Below are 25,446 nucleotides of genomic sequence, written 5' to 3'. Positions count from 1 at the left end.
ACATCATCAGACGTTAACCTTGAATCCTCAGGCAGATCCAAACATGTTTTAGAGGAAGGATAGAAAATCGCAAGAGTTATTCTTAAGAAGCAACTAAAGTGATATAAATCAAGGGATTAAGCAGAAAGTTTAAGATTTTTTTTTATTTTATTAACTTCCATTTCATTTCTCCAGGGTTTGGAGGTTCAGTTCCATCAGGTCAGCTGATCAGCTGCTCCTGATGGGACCTAAATCATTTAAACTCCATGCTTTTGCTATTTGTAGCTTCTAGACTGTGTGACAATCTGTCACTGCACATTAGATAGGCCTTGACTCTGTCTATTCATTCTGTTCGAACCACTTTCAGGTTAGAGTTTTACTTTTCTTTTTATACTAAGCGATGGCTGTGCCTTGAAAATGGGCACCAAAGATAACATCACTGAAAAGCAATGAAGACAAAACATTTTTTATTTTATTACACTTTTACAGGTGAAAGTGTCAAATTTTTGAAGGCCTAATCATGCTCAAACCTTTGTTAAAAAGTTTATATTACATTATATTACTACATTTATATTACATTTAATGTCTTCTAATGCATTTACACGTCATGCCAACTTCAACAAATAAGAGCTTTCTTGCTCTTTGCCAATGTTTCCAAGCCCACTTTGTATGTTTTTATGCTGCTCGAATACAAATATTTATGGGCCTGTGTTTAGTGGACTACATTTCCCAGAATCCCCAGCGCGCACGCTGTGCGCAGCATTTATGTGACGTCGGTGCCGTTCTTCTTGTTTTGGCAGTTTGTTTCGATATTCACGGATTGAGACGCGTGAATCCTGGTTGTCCACAGCGAGGCTGAGGTAAGGGGCTTTTGCCGCATGTACCCCTTTTTCATACGTCGCTCTCGCACGCTGCGTTGTCGACTTTCAGCAACGTTAAAGCTCAAAATCCTGGTGGAAGTCGGCTAAGTACTTACCCTGATGGCTCGCTTAGCAGTCGAGCTAATGGACGCTAGCTTAGCCGAGGGCAGCGATTTTCGGTGTTGTGAGGGCGGAAACGGTCGGTTTATCATTTTCCTACGTTTCTTTTTCACTACATCTTCGTAAACTGCATAGCAATTGCATAGATTCCAGTGTAATGTCAAGTGGAAAGGTGTCGCGCAGACCTTGTGGAAGCTAGTGTAACAACATTGGTAGTTTATCGCAGCGTTTGCGTGCAGTGTTGTTTAAGAATGCAAATTTGTATTAATATATGTCCCGCTTAATCCGATCGCAGTGCACCGGGGGCTTAAACTAATACGGGGGTTGTCATCTAACACGGTTGAGGAGAATCTAACGCATCAAGTAAACCTTTGAGTTTTGAGCTCAGGCTTTTTTTGTTTGTTATTTACTGTATTTTCATTCCAACGCTCTGATTTGTTTGATTAATACATGCTTATTGTGGTGATTTGTCATAATCTCGGGGTGTAGCAGTTCAACTCTTCACGTTGGGACGTTTTCGACGTGACACCATTCAATAATGAAACCATGTGCTGAATCTCAGGGGAATACCGATGATCCTTGTGTCAGTCGTGGTGTGAAGAATCTAATCTGCTACATATTGTGGTGACTCAACAGAATCCACCCTGTGATAATAATCTACTTTTTGGAGTATAACCTGTTTGATTTTAAACAGGAAGTAATAAACAAGTGACAAATAGGTATGTGTGCATGTGCTTGCCTTCAGCCCTTTCAACTCTGTAACAAAGTGATTTTATACAGTTGAATGGAAGTTTACTTCAACTTTTGCTTGGGTTTAGAGCGAGACTTAATGAAAAGAAAGAATGTTGGTTGTAATGTCCACTGAAATGGTGCTAATACAGTTATGTTTTTATTTTTTATGTTTGTGTGTGGATTAGATGGTACTGATTGGCCAGTGAACCTGCGTGTGGGCTAATTCAGGAAGCTGGTAAGTGTAGATTCGCAATGGCAGACGGAAGCAGCGATGATGACGTCATTCACCTGGCGAGCTTCAACGTCCACCGTAGCCAAGGTGAGACACAACCTGACGTCTGGTCACGACAGTGGCATTTCTAGCTTCTCGTCTCTTTCTGTTTTTGCTCTCTTTAAATTGTTCCCGTGACATTCTGTCTGATGCCCCGTCTGTGCCCTGTGCTGGTGCAGGCTCCCGTTCTCGTCAGAGAGAGCTGATCACCATCTCTGACGACTCCGACGAAGAGCCTGTGACTCTGGTACCTGGCAGCCCTGTTTTAGTCCCGGATGATGCAGATGACGACGACATCAGCATATTGGAGGTGATTGATAAGTGATGTTTATACATTTGCTAAAATGTCACATCGGAGTGATCACAGTTGACGTTAATGTTATAGATGCCTTCAGAAAATGCACAAAAATCATCTCATTTTCATTGTTGTAATAAAGCACACATAAGATCCAGTGTCTATATACGACATGCGTTTTGCACTAACAGTCACAATATTAAATATAATTTACTGTAAATGCAATGGATTCGTTTTGCTGTGATATTGTTTTGCTTTTGTTAAAATGGCATATTTTCCTTCCATGTTAAAAATAGTCTTCGATTTCTATTCAGTAAATAAAAACACTGCTAAGATAAAAGCGTGTTGAACTATTATAAGTTTGTTTTGAGGTTTTCAAATCGTAGAAATAACATAGTTTCTCAGTTGTAGCTCGAATTGAAACTGCAGTACTAAAGATACATAATATTACAGATTTATCATTCAAATCAAACCAAAAAACTAACAAGTAAGATTCGTCATTCCTGAGCTTATCTCTGAGAAAAGTCTCCCAACCCAAATACTGAGCTCTGCTGCTTGTTCCCACAAAAGTTTCACAATTTCAAAGGAAAACAAACAGGCCTTTGATTTATATAATATTCCTCCTAAGATGCTTTTTTTACAACAAAGAACTAATCTACCAAATACAAAACCTTCTGTAAACAGTTTACATCTGTTTTCCATTAAGAATTGTCTGTCAGGAGCTGAGAAAAATCCCAAGTCGCATCAAGAGCAGCTTTTTCCAGTCGAGGTATTCATTTGTGGATTCTTCTGCTCTTGTGCTTTCCCCACAGCGAGTGACTCCTGCACGCAAACATGTGATTCGTCCCGCAGCAAAATGGAAGGGGGCCTCAAGCAACCTCATTGAAGTTGTAGGTCAAAGTAGCGCAAGTTCTGGTAATTCCACAGGCGACCCCAGCTCTGCCCCCTCTACCTCCCGGGATGCCAAGGCCCCAAAGGGCCACCAGCCAGCCATAAGAACACATGCGCCCGAGAGGCCGAGCACATCCGGACACGCACAGCCTCAGCCTGGCCCTTCCCCACACGCACTGTCTCAGCCAAAAGTTAATCCAGGCTCGCAGCAAGAAGGTACGTCGGCACATAAAAATGTGGAGCTCCATGCACTTTGTTCTGCCCACGCCCCATCTACCTCCACAAATGCCAAGGCTTGCGCCGACGCATCCAGAGCACCCGCACAAGGACTTTTCCAGCCTCGACCCAGCACGTCTGGACTCTCGCAGCCGCATTTTGGCTCTTCAGGACAATTAGCAATGGAGCACCGAGCGAGCTCTTCTGCCGGCGCCTCGCATCGAACGTGTCCGGCTGCTGCAGCAAGTTGCTCCGCAGAGACTCGAGACCGGGCGAGTACAAGTAGTGTAACACAGGACAATCCTCAGGCCAGTACTTCATCTGCACATTCTCAGTCTCACACATGGACACAGCCTCAGCCTGGTAGATTGACGCAATCTCAGGCCGGTGGAGTCGCACAACCGCAGCATCCCATCAACCCGGCGGGCCGGATAAAAGTAGAGGTTGTCCCACAGCAGCCAAGCATCCAAGCCTCCGCTCTCATAACACAGCCACAGTTCAGGCCCCAGATGTTCCTGCAGCACGTCACAGTCAATCACATGCAGGGGAATCTCATTCAGATTGAGCCACAACCGCTGGCTCAGGCCCCCGCCCAGTCTGCAGCCCAGCTCCCACAAGCCCCTCAGGTCATACAGGGGGTTCCCGCTACAGTTCTAATAGCTGCTGCCCCTGAGAGACTCGGTCCCCCAGAGGCAGGCCACCGGATCATCCTGGGGAGTCAGGCTCCCGGGGACGCTGTTCCCAACACTCCATCGCATACTGGCCCTTCCAATGCGGTTCCTCAAGCCAGCACTCTCAGTTTAAGAGTGCTTAATGTGAACTTCAACACCCTAACTCCAGCAGGTCCTACAGCATCAGCCCCCCACAACGGAGGGCCGGCTCGTATCATTCTGTCCGCCAGCGCCGAGAGAGGAAATCCAGCCCCTGCTCTGGTTGCAGTCCCTCCCGCACCAGAGGAAATTCCCCAAATAGAGGATGCAAGACCTGGACCCTCCGCACCACGAGAGAGGCCGGAGCAGCATCTCGTTCGATCCCTTATCACCGGCGTCGTGAGTATCACACATGTTGGAATTATCTGCTTCACTATTATGTTAAATATGATTTATTGACTGGCTTCATCCATGTTTCTCCTCGACTCCTTGTCCCCCTACAGATGGATCTCTTCCCTGATGTCCAAGAAGCCTATGTAGCAGAACTGATCCAAAAGAATAATGTGAAAGACTTGAATGTGTAATGAGCTTCTACCTTTTCTTCCTCTAGAACTGCATACAGAGTCATACTTTATATAAATTTCATGTGACATGTATTTGTTTTGCATGATTTTTTTGTTTTATGGCTGCTATTTAAATGCACACTACATTTGGAGCCTTCTGCACTGCCCGGCGGTAAATCATTGAATTAGACACCGTATGTCGGTTGTCACATGGGCTGCTGAATGATTTGTCCGTGCATGGATTTGTGTGTTCATGCGTCTCTCCGTCGCTCTTGTTTGTAGTATCTGTAACCTGCTGTTGGAAAATCCAGAGTATCCAAGGAGGGAGACGGCAGCGTCCACAGCAGCTCCCACCAGCATCCTGCTGGAGTCTGGAGACGCCCAGGCAGAGGTTTCCATACGTTTTTGTGTCTTTATCTATTAGTCCTGCAACGTTCTAAAGAGTATTTGTGTGATGATGATCTAAATTGTTTCTTTTAACGTACATCTGAGAACGAGAAGTGGCATGTCATCCTGTTTATTTCCTGTTTATTTATGTCATTTGTTAAAAGCAGAACTTTAACACAATGAAAGAAAGTCAATCGATCGTCACAAACCGTCCAAAGGAGAACCGAAAAAATCAAACTGCAACAAAGTTGAGGTGTTTTCATCAGAAAAGAAGCGGTCCTCCCAGCTGTCCCTCCATCAGACACCTCCACACTGCAAATGAAACAAAAAAGCAGAACACAGAGAAACGAGAACTCACACATAGTCATTGACACGTGAGCGATTTCAAACCTCCAAATGCAGATTTAGGACCGAGAGAAAACCAAAGCGTCCAAAGAGCACACGACCTGCCTTGAACCATTGCACTGACCATTTATGTGGGTGTATAGAGGGCGGTGTATAATGCAGATCGATGCACACATTTACTGCCAGTGGCTTGTGTCTGTACACAAACTTTAAAGTGTGTTTCTGCAGCATTTTGTGAACGACGCCACTCGCGTTAATAGTGATGAGAAGTAATCCAATCTACAGTGAAGCTGCAGCTCAGCTCCAGTACGTCCCCACTCTGCACGCTGTTGAAATGTTTCAACCTACAAAAGCTTTTATTCATCTTCATCAACTTATTGCATTAAACTAGATTTATTATTTTTAATAATTTTCCTATTTTTTTTTTTAGCAAAACTAGGAAAAACTCTAAACATGAATCCTGTTCCGCTCTAAGCTGAAGCAGTGTGGGTCAGTATTGAATGGCCACGCCAGGACAATAAGTAATTATGTAAAGTGTGTGTACTAATTATTATCGGAGAGGTTTCGACCCTGTTACATGGGCACATCCGTCGAGCTCCACTTTTTTTTTCTCTCTGACTGGATTATGACTGAACTGTATTCAGACTGTTGGTAAAAGCGTTTAAATAATTTGTTTTCACTTCATCAGTAAAAAGAGTTTTAAGAGTCTCAGCAGGTTAAGTGCTTGGTCTGTAGTCCTTTTGGTTCATGTGTGAATTATCCCCCCCATTGTCTCGGTGTGCCGCTCATCTGCGTGTTTAATATCCTTCAGGTGACCGAAGACTTGTTCGACTACAGCAAGCTGAGCACTGTGGGACCTGAAGTTGTGATGCAGGCCGCCGACTTGCTCATGGCAGATTTCCGGATGCTCAGCTGTCAGGACATCAAATGGGCCCTCAACACCCTGAAGGGACACTATGCAATCACACGCAAGGTGGCTGTGCCACTATAACATTCATTTCTTTCTGTCCACGAGCTGCTTTTTTTTTTCTTCTTTTTTTTTTTTAAACTCCTCCTTCATCTCCTCTCCTCCAGGCCTTATGTGAAGCGCTGAAGAAGTGGCAAGAATCAGGTGATCCTTTAGGAAAGAGACGGCGGAGCAGGACCTCCTCAGAGCGATGCTTCATAGATTTTTATTTTGAGCATGGTGAGTTTGCTACTTTTTCGGTTTCCACTGATCAGACTTTAATCACCTCTGATCGGAAAACGTCTTTAGCTGTTGCATCGTGCGTGTTTTTACAAACTTATTGATCAATGCTCAGATTTCTACTCTTGAAATCTTTAGATATTCAACGTCCCTCCCTCACTTGTGCCTTCTTCCGTCCACCAGGTTTAGTAAAAGCGGAGAAGAGGATGTATTTCTTGGAAAACGACCGTCGCTACTGCAGGACGTACAGCAATCTGGAAGCATCTGTGCAGAAGGAGCTGTCGTTCTATCAGCAGAAGGCCAAGGAATGGGCAGAGGTATGACCACTTTATACCGGATGAGGCTGCTGTGCTGGACGAGAGTGTTGTAGTTCGTCCGAGCTCAGCCGTTCTCATTTGAAACCCTACACAGTGAACATTTCTGGATCACCAGCTGGTCGTAGGACTGCCTTTCACATTTCATACAGAAGCTTTGTCTGGCCAGTGTTCCGCCATTTGGATCCCAAGCACAACTTTATAAATCTTCCCCCATTGTGAACGTGAAAGGGCGGCCCGCGAGGCACTGAATTATCTGCAGGTCATTTACTGTGCGCTGTAGCTCTGGAGGTGAACCATCCGTCAAACTTTGACAGTGTCAGCAGATAACTCACCGGCATAAGGAGAGTCGCACCAGAGGAGTCGGCACAGTTCTCCGGAGTGTCTTATTTTAGGATCCACTGTCAGCTGATTATAGAAGGGTGTTAAATACTCTGCGAATATTGACTGCTAATTTTATACGCGCGTGCCGAGTTTACGTCCATCAATAAGGCTCGAATGCCGAGTGCTGAAAGCAAATCCCAGCTCAGCGTTGATGAAGACGGGTTGTTCGTCCATCACGGGGCAAATACAGGAGAAAGATAGTCTGACACATTCACACCGATGGGTCATTTTGGAGCAGAGGTTGGCAAAGCTTTTTCGAAAAAAACTAAAGTTTTTTTGAAGCCCAGTTTGTAATCTCTTGTGCTTTTTATCGCGCATATTTTCTACACTTTAATGCAAAATGTTTGTCAGTGCAGCTCGGAAAGTTCCTTTCAGTTGCCTGTGTGCTGATCATAACGACGGTGCCTCACTGGCGGCTTCAAGTGCATTTGCTTCTATTGCGAATGGAGGTTCCTCCGTGTTTACAATAATCTGACTGACACAGTTTGGTTTGTTACAAACAGGAAAGACGTAGGCTGGACGAGGGGGAACAACATTTCTCTAGAAGTGATCTCGATGACTAACATAAGTATTTTTATTTTAATGTCCCAAAAGCATCCTGGATCATGACCACATGTCTGCCCTTTGCAAACCTCAATCAAAATAGGTTAGAAATCCAATGAGCTTTGATGCTGTGCCTTAGTGGCCTGTCTGTGACTGGGCATGCAAAACTGCTTCCGTCTTTAGCGACTAATTTATGAAAAAAATATACATACTAAAAGGGTCTTTTCAAATGTGCCGAAAATAATGAAATTCACAAAAAGCCCGCTCATCACTTCAGCGCCTTGCCTTGAGTTTTTCAATGTCCTTTCCTTCTTTCTCCAGCATGAGGACTTCCTTCTTGCACTGCAAGTGAATGAGGACGAATATAAGAAGGTAAGAAATAGAAATCCTCCATCCAGACTTAAGAAACCTTAATCACTCCAGTGTTGTGGAGAACTTCACCGCCTGCGTGCATCATTTCTCTCAGCGGTGCGACTTAATTCGTCTCAAAGTAGCTACTTGGTAGAAGTTTGTGGTAATATGCAATCCCACTAAAAGAACGAAATACACTTGTGTGATTTTGATTCCAGGACGGTCAGCTGATTGAGTGCGGCTGCTGCTACGGGGAGTTTGCGTTTGAGAAGATGACGCAGTGTTCGGACGGTCACCTCTTCTGTAAAGAGTGCCTGGTTAAATACGCTCAGGAGGCAGTGTTTGGCTCCGGGAAGGTACAGACACATACACGCGCTGTTTTTTTATTTTTTTTTGTTGAGTCATTCCACATTTGAACAAGTTTTAGTTGCAAATTGTTCCTGGCTGAGATGAGCTGTGAATCGGACGGCGTAATTCCTCATGTTTCTTGTTGCAGTCGGAGCTGAGCTGCATGGAGGCGGGCTGTCTGTGCTCCTATCCCGTGTGCGAGCTGGAGAAGGTCCTACCAGAAAACATACTGTGTAAATACTACGAGAGGCAGGCGGAGGAGGCCGTCGCTGCCACCTGTGCCGATGAGCTTGTGAGGTACGTCTGTCGATGTTTAAACTTAACAGGATTTATTTACTGAGCCGGACCTCTTGAGTCGTATCATCTCATTTCCCGAGAGAATCCCAACAGGTCGCCTGCAGGGGTTAAGGTGGCAGTTTTAGTGTGAGTACAGCAAGATCATAGAATTACACGAAACATTACACTGGAAACACAACGTGGCCGAAACGGCGAAATGGAAAGACAAATTACAGAGTGTGAAGAGTGAGAAGATAAACTACAATGAGCTCTTTAAGAGGAACTGTAAAAGTATTTTTGAATAAATTGTGTTTGACTCCACATTTAGCAACTTTTTATATTTTTTATAAAGTGTTTTTATCCAGGTAATCAGATACTGACCTATATAGGGTAAATTACGGCTTCAACTAAGAATTTCTATTTAAATTCATGCATATATATATGTGTGTGTGTGTGCATTTTTTTGTTTAACAAATAACTTTCTTTACTGTGTGATGGACACATTAAAAATAATGCAGTGCAATCTGTAAATGCAATAAGAAAAGAAGAACAGTTTAAAGAAATGACGAAAGTGCATGCGTGCACCAGAAGTCATTGCAACTTGCACTATAGACTTAGGTGGTTCACGTACCATGTAATCTGTAATGCCGGTTAACAAGTTAAAGGATTTAGTGAGATCACTTGTGAAGTGTGTGCGTCTGTGCACGTCCTTATAAAGCTGAAAGCACAAGGCAGTCTGCAGAAAATCACTTAAAACTGAATCGTTTTTTTTTCTAGTAAATGCGTCTGGATTGGCTCTTTTTGGAACCTCCATGGCGGTACATGTTATGTTTTTAGCTTTCACCCTGAAACCACCATGCCCCAGCAACTGGTGCGCCCAACCTCAACCTCTCACCTGCTCCGACAGCAGCAGGAAGGGCATCTGGTGTGAGCATGAGCCAATTCAAACATGTTCTGCTTTGGTGACCTTCATCAGGGAACAGTTGCGACGCAGCACCAGTGTGATTCTCGGGATGATATCAAAGGCTTTCAGATGTTTGTCCAATGACAGAGTAAAAATAGAATGCGACGCTGTGATATTGTGCGATCAACCTTACGGATAGTTGATGTAGTCGGTCATTAATAACTAGATTTCCCAACAGTTTCCTACATTTTCCTGGTGTGACTAAAACCATGCGGATCAGTTACTTGAATGTAAGGAAGTAAATCAATCGCACAGCTTTATCTTCCATCATTAAACATCAAACACATAGATTTCATGTTAAATGTTCCTGGAGTCCTGCAGTGAACAGTTTTCTTGTCCCTCATTTTTTTTGTAGAAACGTGACATAATAAACTTTGCGCTCGCCTTTAAGACAGGGTCCCTGTGTGCGGGGTGTTGGTATAGAGGGGATCTGTGCACTCGTCAGGGAGCACAGACAGACTTTCTCTGTCTCCTCTCTCTGACATTCATCCGTCTGTGTTTCCTGCATCTCGGATACAGCTGTATCATAAATTTCCTCTCACCTTCACTCCCTTGACCTCCTCTTCCTCTCTGAACTTTGCAGGTGTCCGTTTTGCAACTTCCCGGCCCTGTTGGACAAAGACATGTCTCTGTTCAGCTGCCCCAACCCACGATGCCGCAAGGTCAGTCCCGCTGAATCTGTTTCTTCTTTTCCACTTTGATCTCGGTGAGAAGCCTTTCCTGCTGTGTCTCAATAATTGAGGGTTCGGGTTTTATTTACAGTCAAATGTAAGCGTTGTGCGTGCAGTCTGACATGATCACAATGACATTTGTTTGTCAGAGCTGCGTTGTAATGAACAGAGATCGAGGGTTGATTTGACTTGAAATGGAGCGACATGAATAATTCAGCACATCGCGACCAAAACCTGCAGGGCTTGTGTGCAGGACCCACTTCAGCATACATCATGTCAGCACACACACACACACACACACACACACACACACACACACACACACACACACACACACGAATCTGAGGCCAATCAACATCGGTGCGACAGAAGAGATTGATGAGCAGTGTTTGAGGATGATGAACCGTTCCATCTGGCGAGGTCGCCACCTCGGCCTCTGTTTATCTCTGGGCCTCCTCCCTCTGTCTGAGGAATGCAGGGGGAGGCGCTGCTGTGTGTGTGTGTGTGTGTGTGTATGTGTGTGTGTGCCAGAGCTGTCACATGAATTCCAGTCAAAAATCTTCATTATTTGGCACAAACACAACACACACACACACACACACACACACACACACACACACACACACACACACACACACACACACACACACACACACACACACACACACACACACACACACACACACACACACACACACACACACACACACACACACACACACACACACAGCAACTCTTTTTCATGCCTTCTGGGGACTGTAACTAACCTTCAGTGGATTTTAACCTAAGCCATAAAACCGAATCATACACCCACATACTCGTATCATGGTGTCATGCCCGATGAGGACAATACAACTGAATTACATTTATTTCCTGCAAGCCCAGACTTAATCTCTGCCATCATTTCAAGTTTCAATCCTTTTTGTCTTCACACAATAGCGGTATATGATGATTACCCTCAGAATCCCCCCAGGTAGCCCATTGGCTTTAGTCTCGGCTCGGCTTTCCTTTCTGCTGCTGCAGGAAGGGCAATCACTGTAAAAACCGAACAGGAGAATGTTTTAATGACGTGCTTTGGTGAGCTCCTTCAAAAACTGAAGCAGCCAAAAACCAGGTCTGTCTTTGTGGTTCTTTCTCTTTGACATAACGACATCTTTTAGATCAGAACTCACCATCACTACAAAGATTTATTTTTTACATTAACCAAAACCTGTATCCCGTTGTGCTTTTACAGATTTCGAATAACCCTGTAAATACTGATAAAATGTCGTGAGGTTCTAGAAATGTGGCCTAACAGGTAGGGTGGGCCCGCCACTCAAATCAAGATTTTCAGAGGTATCAGGCCTCACAAGGCGACCAGAATCGTGACCACACACACACACACACACACACACACACACACACACACACACACTTATCACCACATTCCTCAAAGGGAGTAGAGAGACACGGTTGTGTTTATGCCTCTCAATTTACACTGTCTGGCCCCCTGGTATTCCATGTTAGGTTCTCCATTAACTTTGGTCTTGGACTGCTTTCATTTCTGGCCGCTTGAAGGAAGGAAGGTTTTGTGTAGTAGAAAATAATGAATGGATGGATATATCACTACAAAGACTTAGCTCTCATCACTGGTAAGAAGTAATCCATTCGCTGCAGCAGGGCAGTGAGCAGCTCTGTTGTCGGCCTTTAAAGATTATTGGTCGTTTCCATTATGGAATCATTTACAGAGGACTTGAAGACCTGTGAGTTGTGGTTTTCCTGCTGTAATGACTTGAGATGCTTGTGAAAAAGATGGGGTTCTTTCCATGTTTGATCTGACAAAATAGCTGCCATTTATGGAGATGCTGGCCTCTCTTCAGTGTACCACCCTTCTTCTGTATCATTTCTATTGTTTTGTAGAAGAATTCTGTCTCACTCACACACTCTGACTTCACATTTAGCCCACACACGCTTTGCCTCACGCCAAGACCAAGGAGCTAATTTTAACTGTTGGACATCCTCTAATTTCACATTTAAAGATAATGTTGTTTGTGGCTGTGCCGTAGACGGTAAATGGCTTTTCAGTTAACATCGAAATTCCAAAAGTCCATATAAAAGTTTGCTATTGTTGCGCAGTTCACACCGACGTCCTTGCACTGTCATTTCATCCATTATTTAAAATGATCAGCATTAAATCCCTTCTTCAATCTCAAACCGCACCCTGCTGATGGACCAGAATCAAAAATCAAGATTAACGTGAGCTGTAATTCTCTCCCAAAGCCTCTAGGTGGAGCCAGAGGTTTGTATATAGCTGCCCTGCAGTATCATGGCACAGCTGCACCCCATTACAAGGTCCTCCACACCCAAAGACTCAAAGTTAGACTCGCTCCAGATGTCTTCGCACTGACTCTTTTCTCAATGGGTGTTCACTGCAGTGCAGGAACCAAGAAACCAACGGCAACCTGAAGAAGTTAGCATGTTGAAGTGTTGGTGAAAAATAGGCACATAAACACCCTGTGCCTCACTAAATTGTCCAATATGATAAGTGTAATGTGAAGCTGCTTCCTCTTTAATATCAGTGTCTGTGTTGTTAACAGCAGAATTACCCTTACACTCCCAGATACAAGAATGTAACGAATAACAAATTATACTTAAGTTGGAAGGTCTTCATAATTTAAAAAACAAGCTATTGAAGCTTGTTTTTTAAATTTTTTTATTTTAATGTAGTTTGAGTGGAAGATAGTTGTTGTACATCGGGCTCCGTGGCCCGCTCAGTCTCGAAGGCAGGGAGGAGCTCCATTATGTAACTGACATATTTCCTTAAGTCCACGCCCACCTTCTGCCACGGCGCCGCCTCATTGGCTGGCTGCACTGTCCACACCCCTCATACTGGTTTCTTACTGGTCGGACACACTTCCTCTTCCAATTCAAAATGTGGTTCAGATCAAATTTGACCCAGATCCCCTCCCCCACTTCCTCCAGTTCCCTCTTTCTTGCCCCTTTCCTCCTGCCTCTGTCTAATGTGCACAAACACACACTACCAGATGTTAATGTCTTCCACATGTGGTTATGAGGACACTTGGACCCGTTTCCTCCTGGCCTGAGTGCGATTACTTCATGAAGCCAAGGGAATGTGAAATGTAGGCCACTGGAAGACTTTCGCAGGGCAGACGAGAGCCGAAGTTGTGCTCTTAGTGTGTTTTAAGTGGCCATTATTTCAGGAATCCAAGAGAAATGCAGACGATTCTTCTCGTGTCAGAAACCATCAGGCTTCAATTCATTGTCATGTGATTTGCACTCGCACTGGATTGCAGCAACGGCCACCTCCCTCCACACACATTAAGACACATTGGTGCACACACACTTGATGCAAACCCCCCAATCAGAAGCTTTGCAGGCAGCCTGCACTGCCTTATAAGGGCCACTGCAGCGTGCACGCCGCGCGACAACAGATGAAACTAAAAGATCCACAGAGGCGAGATGTGACCGGAGGAGGATGGCGGAGAGTAGCACCAAGAAAAATGAGTGGAGTTGAAGAAATGAGTTTCAGGCTGACGGATGGAGAGCCGAGTTGTTTTCCTAGTTGCTGGTGGTGTGTGCGTTTGCGACCTTTGTCACATTTTCAGCCACACTATTCAAATTAAGCTCACAGAGGCGGCGGGGCCACGCCCACGCACAAGGTTCAGCGCCCACGTCACCGGCTGTATTTTTGGCCGCGCTATAAGAGCTCAGGTGTGTTCCTGCTGTGCAACTTCGTATCAAACAGGTCTCACACAAGTCGCACATGTTCACTTTCTCTGTCTGCCACGCCGTCCTCTGCTGCCTGCCGCCGCTAGGGGGCGATCGTCTCCCACATTCTCACTCCCGTCTTTGTGTGAGCCGGCTTTTCCTGGCACATGAGTCCATGCTCCTCACCTCTGCTCCTCCATTTGTCTCGAGGCTCGGTTTGTGCTGAAATTTCCAACCAAAGAGATCATTGTCTTTTACTTACTGCCATGCTTGTTTATCACCCGCGCAGATTCCTTCATGGATCAGTATTAAGAGTTGTAAATTCATAATTCATTCATAACACTGTTCTTTATTGAAAGTATCTAACCCTGACCTTCATTTTAATTTTATAAACCTTTTATATTTAACCATATTCTCCATCCCCGCCCTTTTTTCTGACCCTGCACGCACACACACAGCAGTCTTGGTGAATATTGTTACTGCAGCTATTGGGAAGCTACAAAAGCACACACATTTATTTACACAGAGAGTTGAAGCATGTAATGGGAGGGGGGGGGGGGTTGTTTCATGACTCAATGCGAGCTTTTCATCCACAGTTCAGGGTCAGACCAGGGGATTCTCTGTGGAGACGTGGCTCACACGCTGCTGCATCACACTTCTCAATATTATATGAATGCTTCAAATATTTATGGTGACACCACTCAGCAAAGGGTTAACAATCCTTGTGTGTGAGTGCGACGGTGCTGGCTGGGCCGCGTGTCCTTTAGCTCAGAGATGGCGAGACGGCGGATGCTGGAGTCGCTGTTTCTAGGCAACCGCGCGGCGAAGGCGGCGGGCGAGGTGCTCTCGCTGCAGTCACATTTGCAGGGCGAGCCACACCTAGCTGTGTCTGTGCACCCCGAGTCGCTGCAGTGGCAGCGCCCGCAGTGGAGGAACATCATCCATCCGCAGCCCGACTCATTCATAGCATTGAAAATGTGACAAGGAATGGATTCGTCTCTTGATGTTCAATGACAGCTGCCAGTTCTCTCTCATTCTTTTACCATATGTGCCTCTCTAATTCGTTTTTATTCTGTTCTTTGCGTTTTTCTTCAGGAGAGCTGTCGAAAGTGTCACGTCCAGTGGAAGCTGCACGTAGGGAAAACCTGTGAGCAGGTCCTGGAGAGGGACGAGATCCGCATGAGGGTGCTCTTGTAAGCCAACATCTGCAAACGTTCACTCGCAGTTTATCATTTTGAGAGTCTAATCCGAATATAATGACCTTTTTATTGGAGCAGAGAATCCCATTGAAAGCATTCTGCCCCTCCCACACCAGCTCATCCATTGATATTTTCACAGCCTCATCTTAGTAAAACACACAAGGTCCTGATGCAAGAGCGTTTGGGTGTGTCCAGTTTCACTTTTTCAATTTTTACATAAAACAATCAGAGTGTAGCACTGGTAACCCGCCTCACTGGGGGGGGTTCCGTCAAATCATCTAATAAATCATAAGTGTGATTTGAGAGTGGCACCAATTAAATACATGATAGTGCTGTTTGTAGCAAAGAAAATTCAACACCATTTTAAAAAAAAGGGTTTCAGTAGATAGGCCAATCACTTTCTGCTGCTTCATGATGCCAAATCTCCAATGATGCGCCACAAATACTTACTAATATCCCCACATTTAATGAGCCGGTAAGACAGAGAGGCGGTAAAGGCGACAGTTTAGCTTTTTTATTTGTAAATGTTCAGATAAAAATTAAAAGAAAACATCACTAGAGTGGTTCCTACGAACACCATTTTGATTTCCACAGGAGAGGATGCTGGGTAAACAGCTCAGTTTCCCGGACAACAGTCCAGGAAGCGGCGAGCCCGGCTGCTTCCTGTGGCCCTGCAGGCCACTCACAGGCAGGACTTCCTGTTATGAGCAGGTCGTCTTCACGTCCTGGTGCCGAAAGAGACGGGAAGCCGCCTGCTAGACAGATCAGCGGATCAGGGTTAGACGGTTTCAACAGGACAGAACAGGAGGTTTCGTAACGGCAGGAGGACACTCCAGATTATAGGGGTCGCGGTCTTGTGTTGAAGGTATCAGGAGCTGTTTTTCACTTGACTGAAGAAAATGATAACATTCATAAAGATGTTTTGTTTTCAGCTGAAGCCTTGGTGTGAATATAGTTTGCAAATCAAATAAGCTGGACCTGGCCACACCCAAAGTTTCAATCCCCGAGCACCAAACCATTCAGTGAGACGAGACCAGCTCGGTAGCGACCAGTAATGATTCCTAAGTCCTATGACGAAGTCCTGTTGACTTGATTTAGTTGCTGTAAGATGCTGAAGCCAGAAGCAGACCATGCGTCTCATCTAAAACAAATACTAGAACCAGATTCAGATTATCATGAACACATGCTGACATTGCACCAAACTGCTGAATGAGGCACCCAAACATGTTAGAGGAATACATGTGGAATACAAGCCACCCCGTATAAAGGCTTAAAACATGAGTGAAGAACCAGAGATTTTGTTTTCCTTTTAGTTTTTGTTCATTTTCATTATGAATATTTCAAACTTGTTAATAAATATCTAGTTATGTCATGAGGTGCCCGACAGACGTCGACCAGTCTGACAGCTTGAAGAGCAACAAAACAGCCGACAGGCTTTTGTTAACGTCTCCATGAAGAATCCGAGACGAGCCGTCGCTTCACCCACTCGACTTGATTCGATCTTGTGATCAACGTGTCTTTCTGATGTTTTTTTTCGTCTTTTTTTTTTTTTTTTTTTTAATTCCCCCTCCTCCGCAGCGAGGAGCGCATGACGGCTGCCCGGGTGAGGAAGTGCGTCAAGTGTGGGACGGGCCTGGTCAAGTCGGAGGGCTGCAACCGGATGTCGTGCCGCTGCGGCAGCTACATGTGCTACCTCTGCCGCGAGCCCATCACCGGCTACAACCACTTCTGCCAGCACGCCCGCTCGCCCGGCGCCCCCTGCCGTCACTGCCGCAAGTGCTCCCTCTGGACCGACCCCACGGTGAGCTCCTCCCTCCCGCCCGCCGTCTTCCGAGGTTTAACTTTTTCACTTATGTGCGGACATTAATTTACACCACGAGATCCCGGTGTGGTCTTTTTTCATGCGGTCTTTCCCCCGCACCGCTCGCACGCCGCCATCTGACTCGGGTTGCACACTGCGACATGGCCACAGAATCGCTGGCAGCCCAACGCGGCAATTAGTCCCCGAGCAGCTAATGAGCTGGAGCTCCTCCAGCGGCTCTGCAGAAACAGCCGAGCTGGCAAAGAGCAACTCCTGAAAGGAACGCCAAAAGAGGGCCGGATACGAGAGCCGCCCCGGAGTTGGTGAACGGGGTCGGCCACCTTCTTATCTTTCATTCAAAGGTTGTCTTGTCTTTGTCAGGCGTGAAGGTGAAGGGTTAAGCACGAGCGTCACAGGTGCTAAATCCCTCATTTGTGTAACATTTCTCTTCCGATCCAAACGTAACGGGAGAGTTGCGGCTTATCGCTCACATTTGTTCAAAAGTATGTGGCAAAACTTTAATATCTTCCAAGTGTGCTCGATGTAACACACTCATGAGGGTCATTGTTTACCAACTGAAAGCTATAAAGTAAACGAAGGCAAACTCACACCGTCGTGCACAATGACAGAAACAAATTAGGTGTAACACTAAACATAAACTTGATATTTCATGTCCGACTCGACATAAAATCTCAAGTCGGAGTTCTTTAGGTTGTCAAACTTCTCTACGACTCCAAAAAGTACTTGGAATTCTGCTTTCACAAGTCAACTGCAAGAAGAAGCATCAAGAAAAACTCTTGAAACCAAGAAAGCGTCTGCAGATTCAGAGAATCACAGCGGAGAGGAGAGTCTCATCGCGCAGCGTCTTCTTTGTGTCTCTGCAGCAAGACGACGAGCGAATCATTCAGGAGATTCAGAAGGAAGGTGAAGCGGAGCTGAACAAGAAGTGTGCAGGTCAGTTTGTGTTGGTTTCCTCTTGTTTGGGCTCAATAAGGAACAGGTTGTGAACGGCCTCCACCTGCAGCGTTACTCTTCCTCTCAGCTGCTCGAGCGTTCAGCTGTCGCCGCTTCCTGCGTTTAACTGTTTTTTATTAACCGACTCCAAAGAAGTCGACATTTTAAGCTGCTGACTTTCTTTTTTGTTTTTTCTTCTTCTGTCAGATAATTCAGGTAAGAGGGTGGGCCCGCCTCCGGAGCCCATCACAGACGTTAAGCGGCCGCGCGTCGGCCCGCCCCCAGAACACCCGCCCAACCCCAACGCCCCGGCCCATCCTCACCCTCAGGCGGTTCAGGCCCCGCTGTTCGTCCCACCGCGCGTCCGCTACCCTCCAGCCCCGCCCCAGGGCCGGATGTACCAGTTACTTATACCCCGACTGCGCCCGGCGCCGTACGTGCCCCCGCTGCAGCACCTGCCCCCGCTCAACAACAACAACAACAACAACCACCACCACCACCAGCCGCACCACAACCCTCATAACAACCACAACCTGGACCACAATAACCCTCCGTTCAACCACCACCACCACCACAACATGGACATGATGGATCTGCCCATGCACTACGGGCCGGCGCACCGCTACTACAGACGCTTCTAGCACACAACACCCCCCCCCCCCCTCCAATCCCTACCCCCCCCACCACCAGTGTGTTGAGCCCCGGTTCCGTGTGTGTATGTGTGTGTGTGTATGTACGTCCTCGAAACACAACAGCTCGTAGCTGCGCTTTTTCATTTCATTATAAACTTTATCCAACCTTCTTGTTTCCTTTCATTCCGTTTCCGTAGCGACCGACTTGAGGACAGAAACACACTGAAATGATAAGTGCATTTATAGCGGAAGAAGAAAAAAAACCAACATGCGTTTGAACACTTTGCCTTCTCCCACAAAACCTGGGACTTCACTAGTTCTGCGACTTTCCACTGGAACATTTGTTTTCCTTTTTCACCTCATGTTTTGTTAAAACCGTTTAATCAAAAGACATCCGCTGAAAATTTTTTGAGAATTTATTTCCACTTTCGAAAGATATTTTTTTGTACAAACTGTTTGGAAATATAATAAAAGCTCTTGTTTCTCTGAGAGTCCCTCCGTCTCCTCCCCTCCTCCGCCTCCCTGTGCAGGAAAAGGGGCTGACTCATGCCGGCTGAGCCCCCGGGGGCGGCGCACCAATCGCAACACGCAGCGGTTTGCTCTCCTCCAATGGCGGCGCAGCGGCAGCCGGGCTTTGTGATGTTACCGAGGGAGGGGGGACTTCTTTGTTCGGCCAAGTGTGCTGCGAGTGTGACAAATCACTTTGCCACACAGTCACACACCCGCGGCCGCATGTTTCTGCACACACACACAGAGAAGGAGCGCGGCGTGGCGAAGCCTCCATGTCGGCCTCGAGGGCCTAATGGTTTTAGTCATGGCGGCTCCGAGACAGAGCAGGAGGCTTTAGTCAGATTGAGCGTACACCAGCCAGGCAGTCATGAATCGAATTATCTGTGTTGCATTTTAAAATAGACGCGGGTCCATTTGATGCCTCCGCAGGGTGCATGAAAGTATGAATAATCAAGTGTCAGCAGTTTGTCTCTATGCGGGGTGATGTGGGTCATGTTGGGACAGTAGAATGATTAAGGTGTTCTAGAGCCATGAGGCAAAAAACGAATACTAGATATGTAATAATACTGAAATGTGTTATAAATATCTACCGTGTCATGAAAAATACAAAGAGAAATAGAGTCTGTCTGTTAAAGTTGGCAGTGTTGATGAAATACCGAGGGTTCATACATTCAATTCAAAGTGCATCATACTTCTACAGCCAGATGAGTTTAACCCAGTCTGAAGCTGGATGAATGAATGAGGGTTGAGGCGATGCCATCCTAGGATTTCCAACTTCGCGTGATGATTATATTGGTATTATTGTTTCCTCAAACTGCAGGAACTCATCGATAACTTAAAAAAAAAATATATATACTATTAAACTGCTGTTACTGAAAAATAAGTCCATCTGTAAGATTAGCCAGATTAGACTCAATGGAGAGTTTTATTGCCGTCTATAGGATTAAACTGTCCACTCAATTCAATAGGGAGGAGTTTGCGGACCATCGTCGTTGTCATGGTAACCAGATTAAGCTCTTAAACAACCGCTGGAGAGTTGTAATCTGGTTACATTAAGACAGTAAAAGCTTGTGGTTTGGGTTGAAATCAACGTACGTGCAGCGATTGGTCGCCGGTCACTTCAACTACTTGTTAGTGAATCAGCCAATCACACGGCTCACAAGGATCCAGACAAGAGAAAATATCAAGTTTTATTAGTTTAGTTTTGTTTGAGAAAATCCATTTTTGATGCCAGAAGACGATGGACGAAGACATTGGCAGCTTGAAAAACCACGGATTACTATGAAGACCTTCAACTATCACTCTTTGACCTCGGCCCGTCGGCCCCGACTGTCACCGCAAACAAAATCCTCCTCGAGAAATCCCACCCGACCCCTTCCTTCTCGTCGAGTCCTTGAAAACACCCCGAGGGCGATCCAGACGGGCGCACGGGTCATGGATTACAGTTGGATAGAATTAAAGAGATTTATCTGCTAATGACTCATTTAATTCAAATAACAATGAAGCGGCTTAACAGACGTGATTAGGCTGAATGGAGGAGGCACAGAGCCGAGACACCATTGTTACTCTAACCAGCGCTTTTAATAAAGATTTAGGAAACAATCTAATTTCATTTACCCTTGATGTCATGTATTTAATAGATTGAAGGGTGGTGGGGTGTGTTTGTGATTTGTACTGGTTTTTCATGAAACAGGTTCAACTTAACTGCTCTTTAACATAAACATCTCGTGAGCCAATCGCAGGGCAGCATTCATACAATCCTGTGCAATTAAAAAAACAAAATCAGAAACTCACTCTGATTTTATTTTCTATCTAAATTTATCTTTATAATAAATGTATAACCCACAAGTTTGCAACAGTTTTTTGTTTTTATTTTAAGATAATTTTTTTTTTGCATTATTAATGATATATTTATAAAAAGACATGGAATACTGATCATTGTTATTGATCCGTTGCCATGGAAGCATTAAACTTGTAGTGACTGTGTGGCAGTCGAGGGGAAAACACCCAAAGACTGGAGCTTTAGGTGTGTGTTTCTGGACCATTGTTAAATTTATGTGATGAATAATGAAAAATTACTTCAAACGGCAATTGATTGAAATCAATATGAACTTATGTAGAAGACCAAGTCTGTGTCAACACAGTGTGATGCACTAATTTTAAGACTGCCGCTTCAAAATGTAAAATGTGGCCTCCTCGGATGAATTTCTACTGCAGTATTTAGGTGGTAGGGTCAGTATTTGCCTTGTATTTCCAGTTCAGGCTGTTACAGATACTTGATGACCAAGCATCATTTAGACACCACACACGGTTCATCCATTAATGACTGCAGTGTGCCATCTTCTGATGCGCCAGTCATCGCCATGGTTTCTTCAAAGTTTTCTGGACTCAAATTTCCCCCCACAGTCACCTGATCTTAGTCCAACTCAGCACGCTTGGGATGTGCTGAAACATCTGCAGCAGCTGTGATTGTTTTGTGTTAAAATAGACCAAAATCTCTGTTTCCACGACCTTTTCTGATCAATGCCATGAAGAATTAAAGCACTTTAGGAGGCAGAATGGGTCCAACCTTGTACCTGCAAGACTATTTGTCAGTAAGAACTTTACAAAATTATAAAGATAATGAGAGACTGTGCGTACAAGACTCAATACGGCTTGTATGTGTGCATGCTGCAGTCTTCACTCCTTTCATTGTGTTTGAAAAGTGTCGCCGAAGTCACATCCTGGAACTGCTCTTATCTGCTGCGAGATATAAAAGTGTAAAAACGAGGCGTTTCCTCCATTCAAACCCCCCAGCAAACAAACACTGCCTTTTCATCGCCGACCCGACGCCCTGGATGGCTTGTGATGAATCAAGATTGCAGCTGTTGTTCAGTCTGCGGGCCTGAACGTGCGAACCAGACATGACCCACGTATCTTGTGGGACACCTGAGGCAGATAAACGCCAACGATCCTCTGCTGCAGCTTCCTGTTGTTCTGGATTCTGGGACAAACGTCACACCCCAAGAGTCACGCTATGTGAGGAACGTGATATTTTCACCTTCAGAGGCCCGATTGATGGTTTCAAAACTTCAATTTTTACAATCAGAAGCAGGTTGAGGATAGAAAATAAACACATAGTGACAGTCGGAGACACAGCTACAGGCCGTGTGTGCATGTTAAGGCTGCTGCTGGGACCACTGGTGTCTGCCAGCGTTTGCTCCCCAGACAGTTTTTTTTTTTCAGTTTGTTTGTCTCTGTTATTGCTTGTGTGTCTCTTTAATGAGTGTGTGTGTGTATTTTTAATGAGACGACTGTGGCCCTCGGTGCAGCTGCTCGTACCTGATCACGTTATATGTTCATTAACTGGTTACGGTTTTGTTTCGACATGCAGGGATGTCGGTGAGCTGGCGTTGCAGCGTGTGAAAGTATGTGCAAAGTGCCCTGATGGCAGATTTGTAACAGTGAGGCTCGTCCTGAGCGCAGCCCCACGTCGCTCCTTCACATCCCCTGAAGAGATTACGGACTGACCCAGTGACCCATTGCCTCACAGCCCCGGACACGTGAGTGATGGAAAAACCCAGGGGGGGGGGGGGGGGGGGGGGCAATGAGTGTGATGTAGATTTGATTAGAACGAAAAGAGCCAATAGATTTGGCGATCGGATGGCCGACGCTCCAGACAGACAGACAGACACACACACACTCTGCAGCTGGATGTTATGTGAGAGGAGGAGGAGGAGGTTTGCAGCAGAGTGCAGCTTTGTGCCGTTTCCTCGGTGATGAGCTCGGCTCTGATCAAAGGCAGACGCTGCCTTCCTCCTCCTCCTCACCCCTCCAAGCTTTGTGTTGCCCCACCCCCTCGAAGCACGCCGGGCCTCTAAAGGCCCCGGCATTATGGATATAATGAAGGTTTTTGACATTTCTAGCCCATTTCATGCCACACACACACACACACACACGCCCTCTCTGCTTCTGGCAGCCGCTGTTTCCATGGTAACAGTGTGGCTGGCCGGGAGGTGGGTGTGGGTGGAGTTGGCGGCCATTTTGCACACAGCTTCTCCTCCCTCCTCCATCCATCTATCTACCCGTTCGTTTGTTCCCAGAGAGAGCGAAAAGAGGGACGACCAACTGGCTCTGCCTGCAGCCCGACACTTTACCCACAAACCACTGCAGCCATTCCTGGGATCTGGGTCATATTTTGAGTGACTCATCTTTTCAGCGGAATCGTTCAAAGGAGGGAAAGGGAGGGGGGAAAGGGGGAGCCGAAGCAGCAGTGGGGAAGAGATTAAATGGGGCTGGTGTGTGTTTGTTTTGCCATGTTGGGTGTCCCTCTGGGATCTGCAAACCTCATGGGGGGGGGGGGGGGGGGGGTGTATATGGATTAAAGACCTTTTTTTTTTTTTTTTTAGAGGAGGGGGGGGGATCATCAGTACATTACCACTCCAAATGGTGCAATGTTTGAAAGGTTTGCCTTCCTCTCAGTACCAGAATAAATGTTCCAGCACAAAGGCTCCATTCAGGAGGCAGGAAAAAGTGTGTTTCCGTATATGCGTGCGTGCCTGCGCGTGCGTCTAAGTGGGACGACACAGGGAGTGGACCGTGGTCAGAAACCGGAGAGCGGGCCTGGCTCAACAGTAGAGAACAATTTCAAAAGAAGTTCCTCCAAAGACTTCGCACCGTATGGTCCCTGTACTGTCAACAAATATTTGTAAATACAGTAGCTGCGTATAGAATGACCACATACTTTTGGGATCACCCAGTCTTTAAGGTTGTGATATCGGAAGAAAATTTTTCTTTTTCTTTCCAGGAGCTCCAAGTCATTGTTTTTCCGTGCCGAAGAGCAAACTTTAAGGTAGTTATACTTATGTCAATGCATAAAATCATGAGGGGAAAGAAAAGAGGGGGGGGGGGGGTTACACAGTCTTCTGCACCAAATGGAACAATTACATTTTTTCCAAACATGAAACTTGAATTATAAGTTTCTTCTTGGAAAAAAAAACATCATTGGATGCCCTCTGGAATTTACACTTTTTCGAATTTTGTGACGTGAGAGGAGGAACTCGTTTTCGGTCTGCAGGGAGTGCTGTGTTTTCATTTGGTGTTGGTGCTTTTTATTTTTAGGGGATTTTCAACACTGAATGATCTAATACATAGACAGTAGTAGTAGTAGTAATACAATATAGTAAAGTAGACCTCTACCTGACTGTGTACGTCTACATAGACATACTCTAGTAGATCGTTTGCTATATGGTGTGAAAACTAGGGACTCACACATAGATGTAGGATCTACTAGCATATGTCTACGCTGTCGGCTTGTTGGAGCAGACATTACCTACACGGGACAGATTGACATTGACGGCAGAGTCCCTCAATAGTCCTCAAACAGGACATTTCTTCAGCAGCCACACAGCACAGAGCTCTGGGGAGGTGATGGAGGCTGGGGGGGTGTAGCTCAGGGAGCCATGGTGCAGGTTGTTTGCCTGCCGGGATTTGCACCGAGACATTTTTCATTTTTTTTTCCCAGGGAGACCTTCTGGCTGTGGACTCTGGATTCAGGACGTGGTGAGTGGAACATGTCTTAACGTATATCATGTAATTTATCGTCTCCCACTTTAGACCTTCTTCGTCTCCATGTTTTGTCGTGGTTGAAGGTCTGAGTCGCAGAGTGTGACGTAATGCAACGTACCGCAACGCGACTTGACGTCGTGCTGGGAAATGAATCGTTAAGAAGAATCGAACACATTTAAGGTGTACGATTCAGATGGAGTTGATCAATTGGAACCGGTTCTCAGTCAGCACCAGTTTTCAATTCCCATCCCTAGTCGGGTGATGTCAAAGATTTTGGTTCAGGGGTCACATACAGCCCGATTTCATCATGAGTGGGCCGGCTGGTAAAATAGCACCATGAAGATCTTTGAAGTTAAACTTTAAAAGCTTTTATTTGTTGCAACACCCGAGTCGGTGTGATGAGAAAGTCTGTTTTTGCAAAAACCAAACAATTTGTACCAAAAATAAATCCAATTTTAATCATCAAAGAGAGAAATGTTGAAAAATCTTCTGTAGCTGTTGCATATTGCTTCCTTTTGTGTGCATGTTTGAACCATCTTGCACTAATAGCATGGTTTGGAGGATTAATGTTAGTTTTTCCGTCTTTCATGCCAGAGTCTTTCCAGCATTTAAAATGTTAATGGTCAGACCGGATTGGAGGCTCTTGTAGTCCAGTTTCAGCCCACGGTCTTGATGTTTGACACCCCTGCATTAGGTGATAGTTCAACTATAACTCACTACATATCAAGACCAAAAGACTCAAACGTATT

At 45.5% G+C, this 25,446-nt stretch overlaps 1 protein-coding gene across 1 annotated transcript; it reads left to right on the top strand.

The window, feature by feature from the left end:
• Positions 1–748: 748 nt before the first annotated feature.
• rnf216 (ring finger protein 216) lies at positions 749–19,134 on the top strand. The gene is made up of 17 exons (XM_080487704.1): positions 749–839; positions 1,877–2,010; positions 2,142–2,272; positions 3,070–4,413; positions 4,518–4,594; positions 4,860–4,968; positions 6,121–6,282; positions 6,384–6,495; positions 6,679–6,812; positions 8,058–8,108; positions 8,306–8,443; positions 8,584–8,732; positions 10,259–10,337; positions 15,150–15,247; positions 16,832–17,054; positions 17,939–18,008; positions 18,216–19,134. Exons 2-17 carry the CDS (start codon positions 1,944–1,946, stop codon positions 18,647–18,649), a joined length of 3,378 nt encoding a protein of 1,125 aa, XP_080343830.1. The 5' UTR covers positions 749–839; positions 1,877–1,943; the 3' UTR covers positions 18,650–19,134.
• The last annotated feature ends 6,312 nt before the right edge of the window (positions 19,135–25,446 follow it).

This window comes from Lipophrys pholis (genome assembly GCF_963383615.2).
Source record: "Lipophrys pholis genome assembly, chromosome: 19".
Taxonomy (NCBI): Eukaryota; Metazoa; Chordata; class Actinopteri; order Blenniiformes; family Blenniidae; genus Lipophrys; species Lipophrys pholis.
This window is presented reverse-complemented; position numbering and strand designations above follow the sequence as displayed.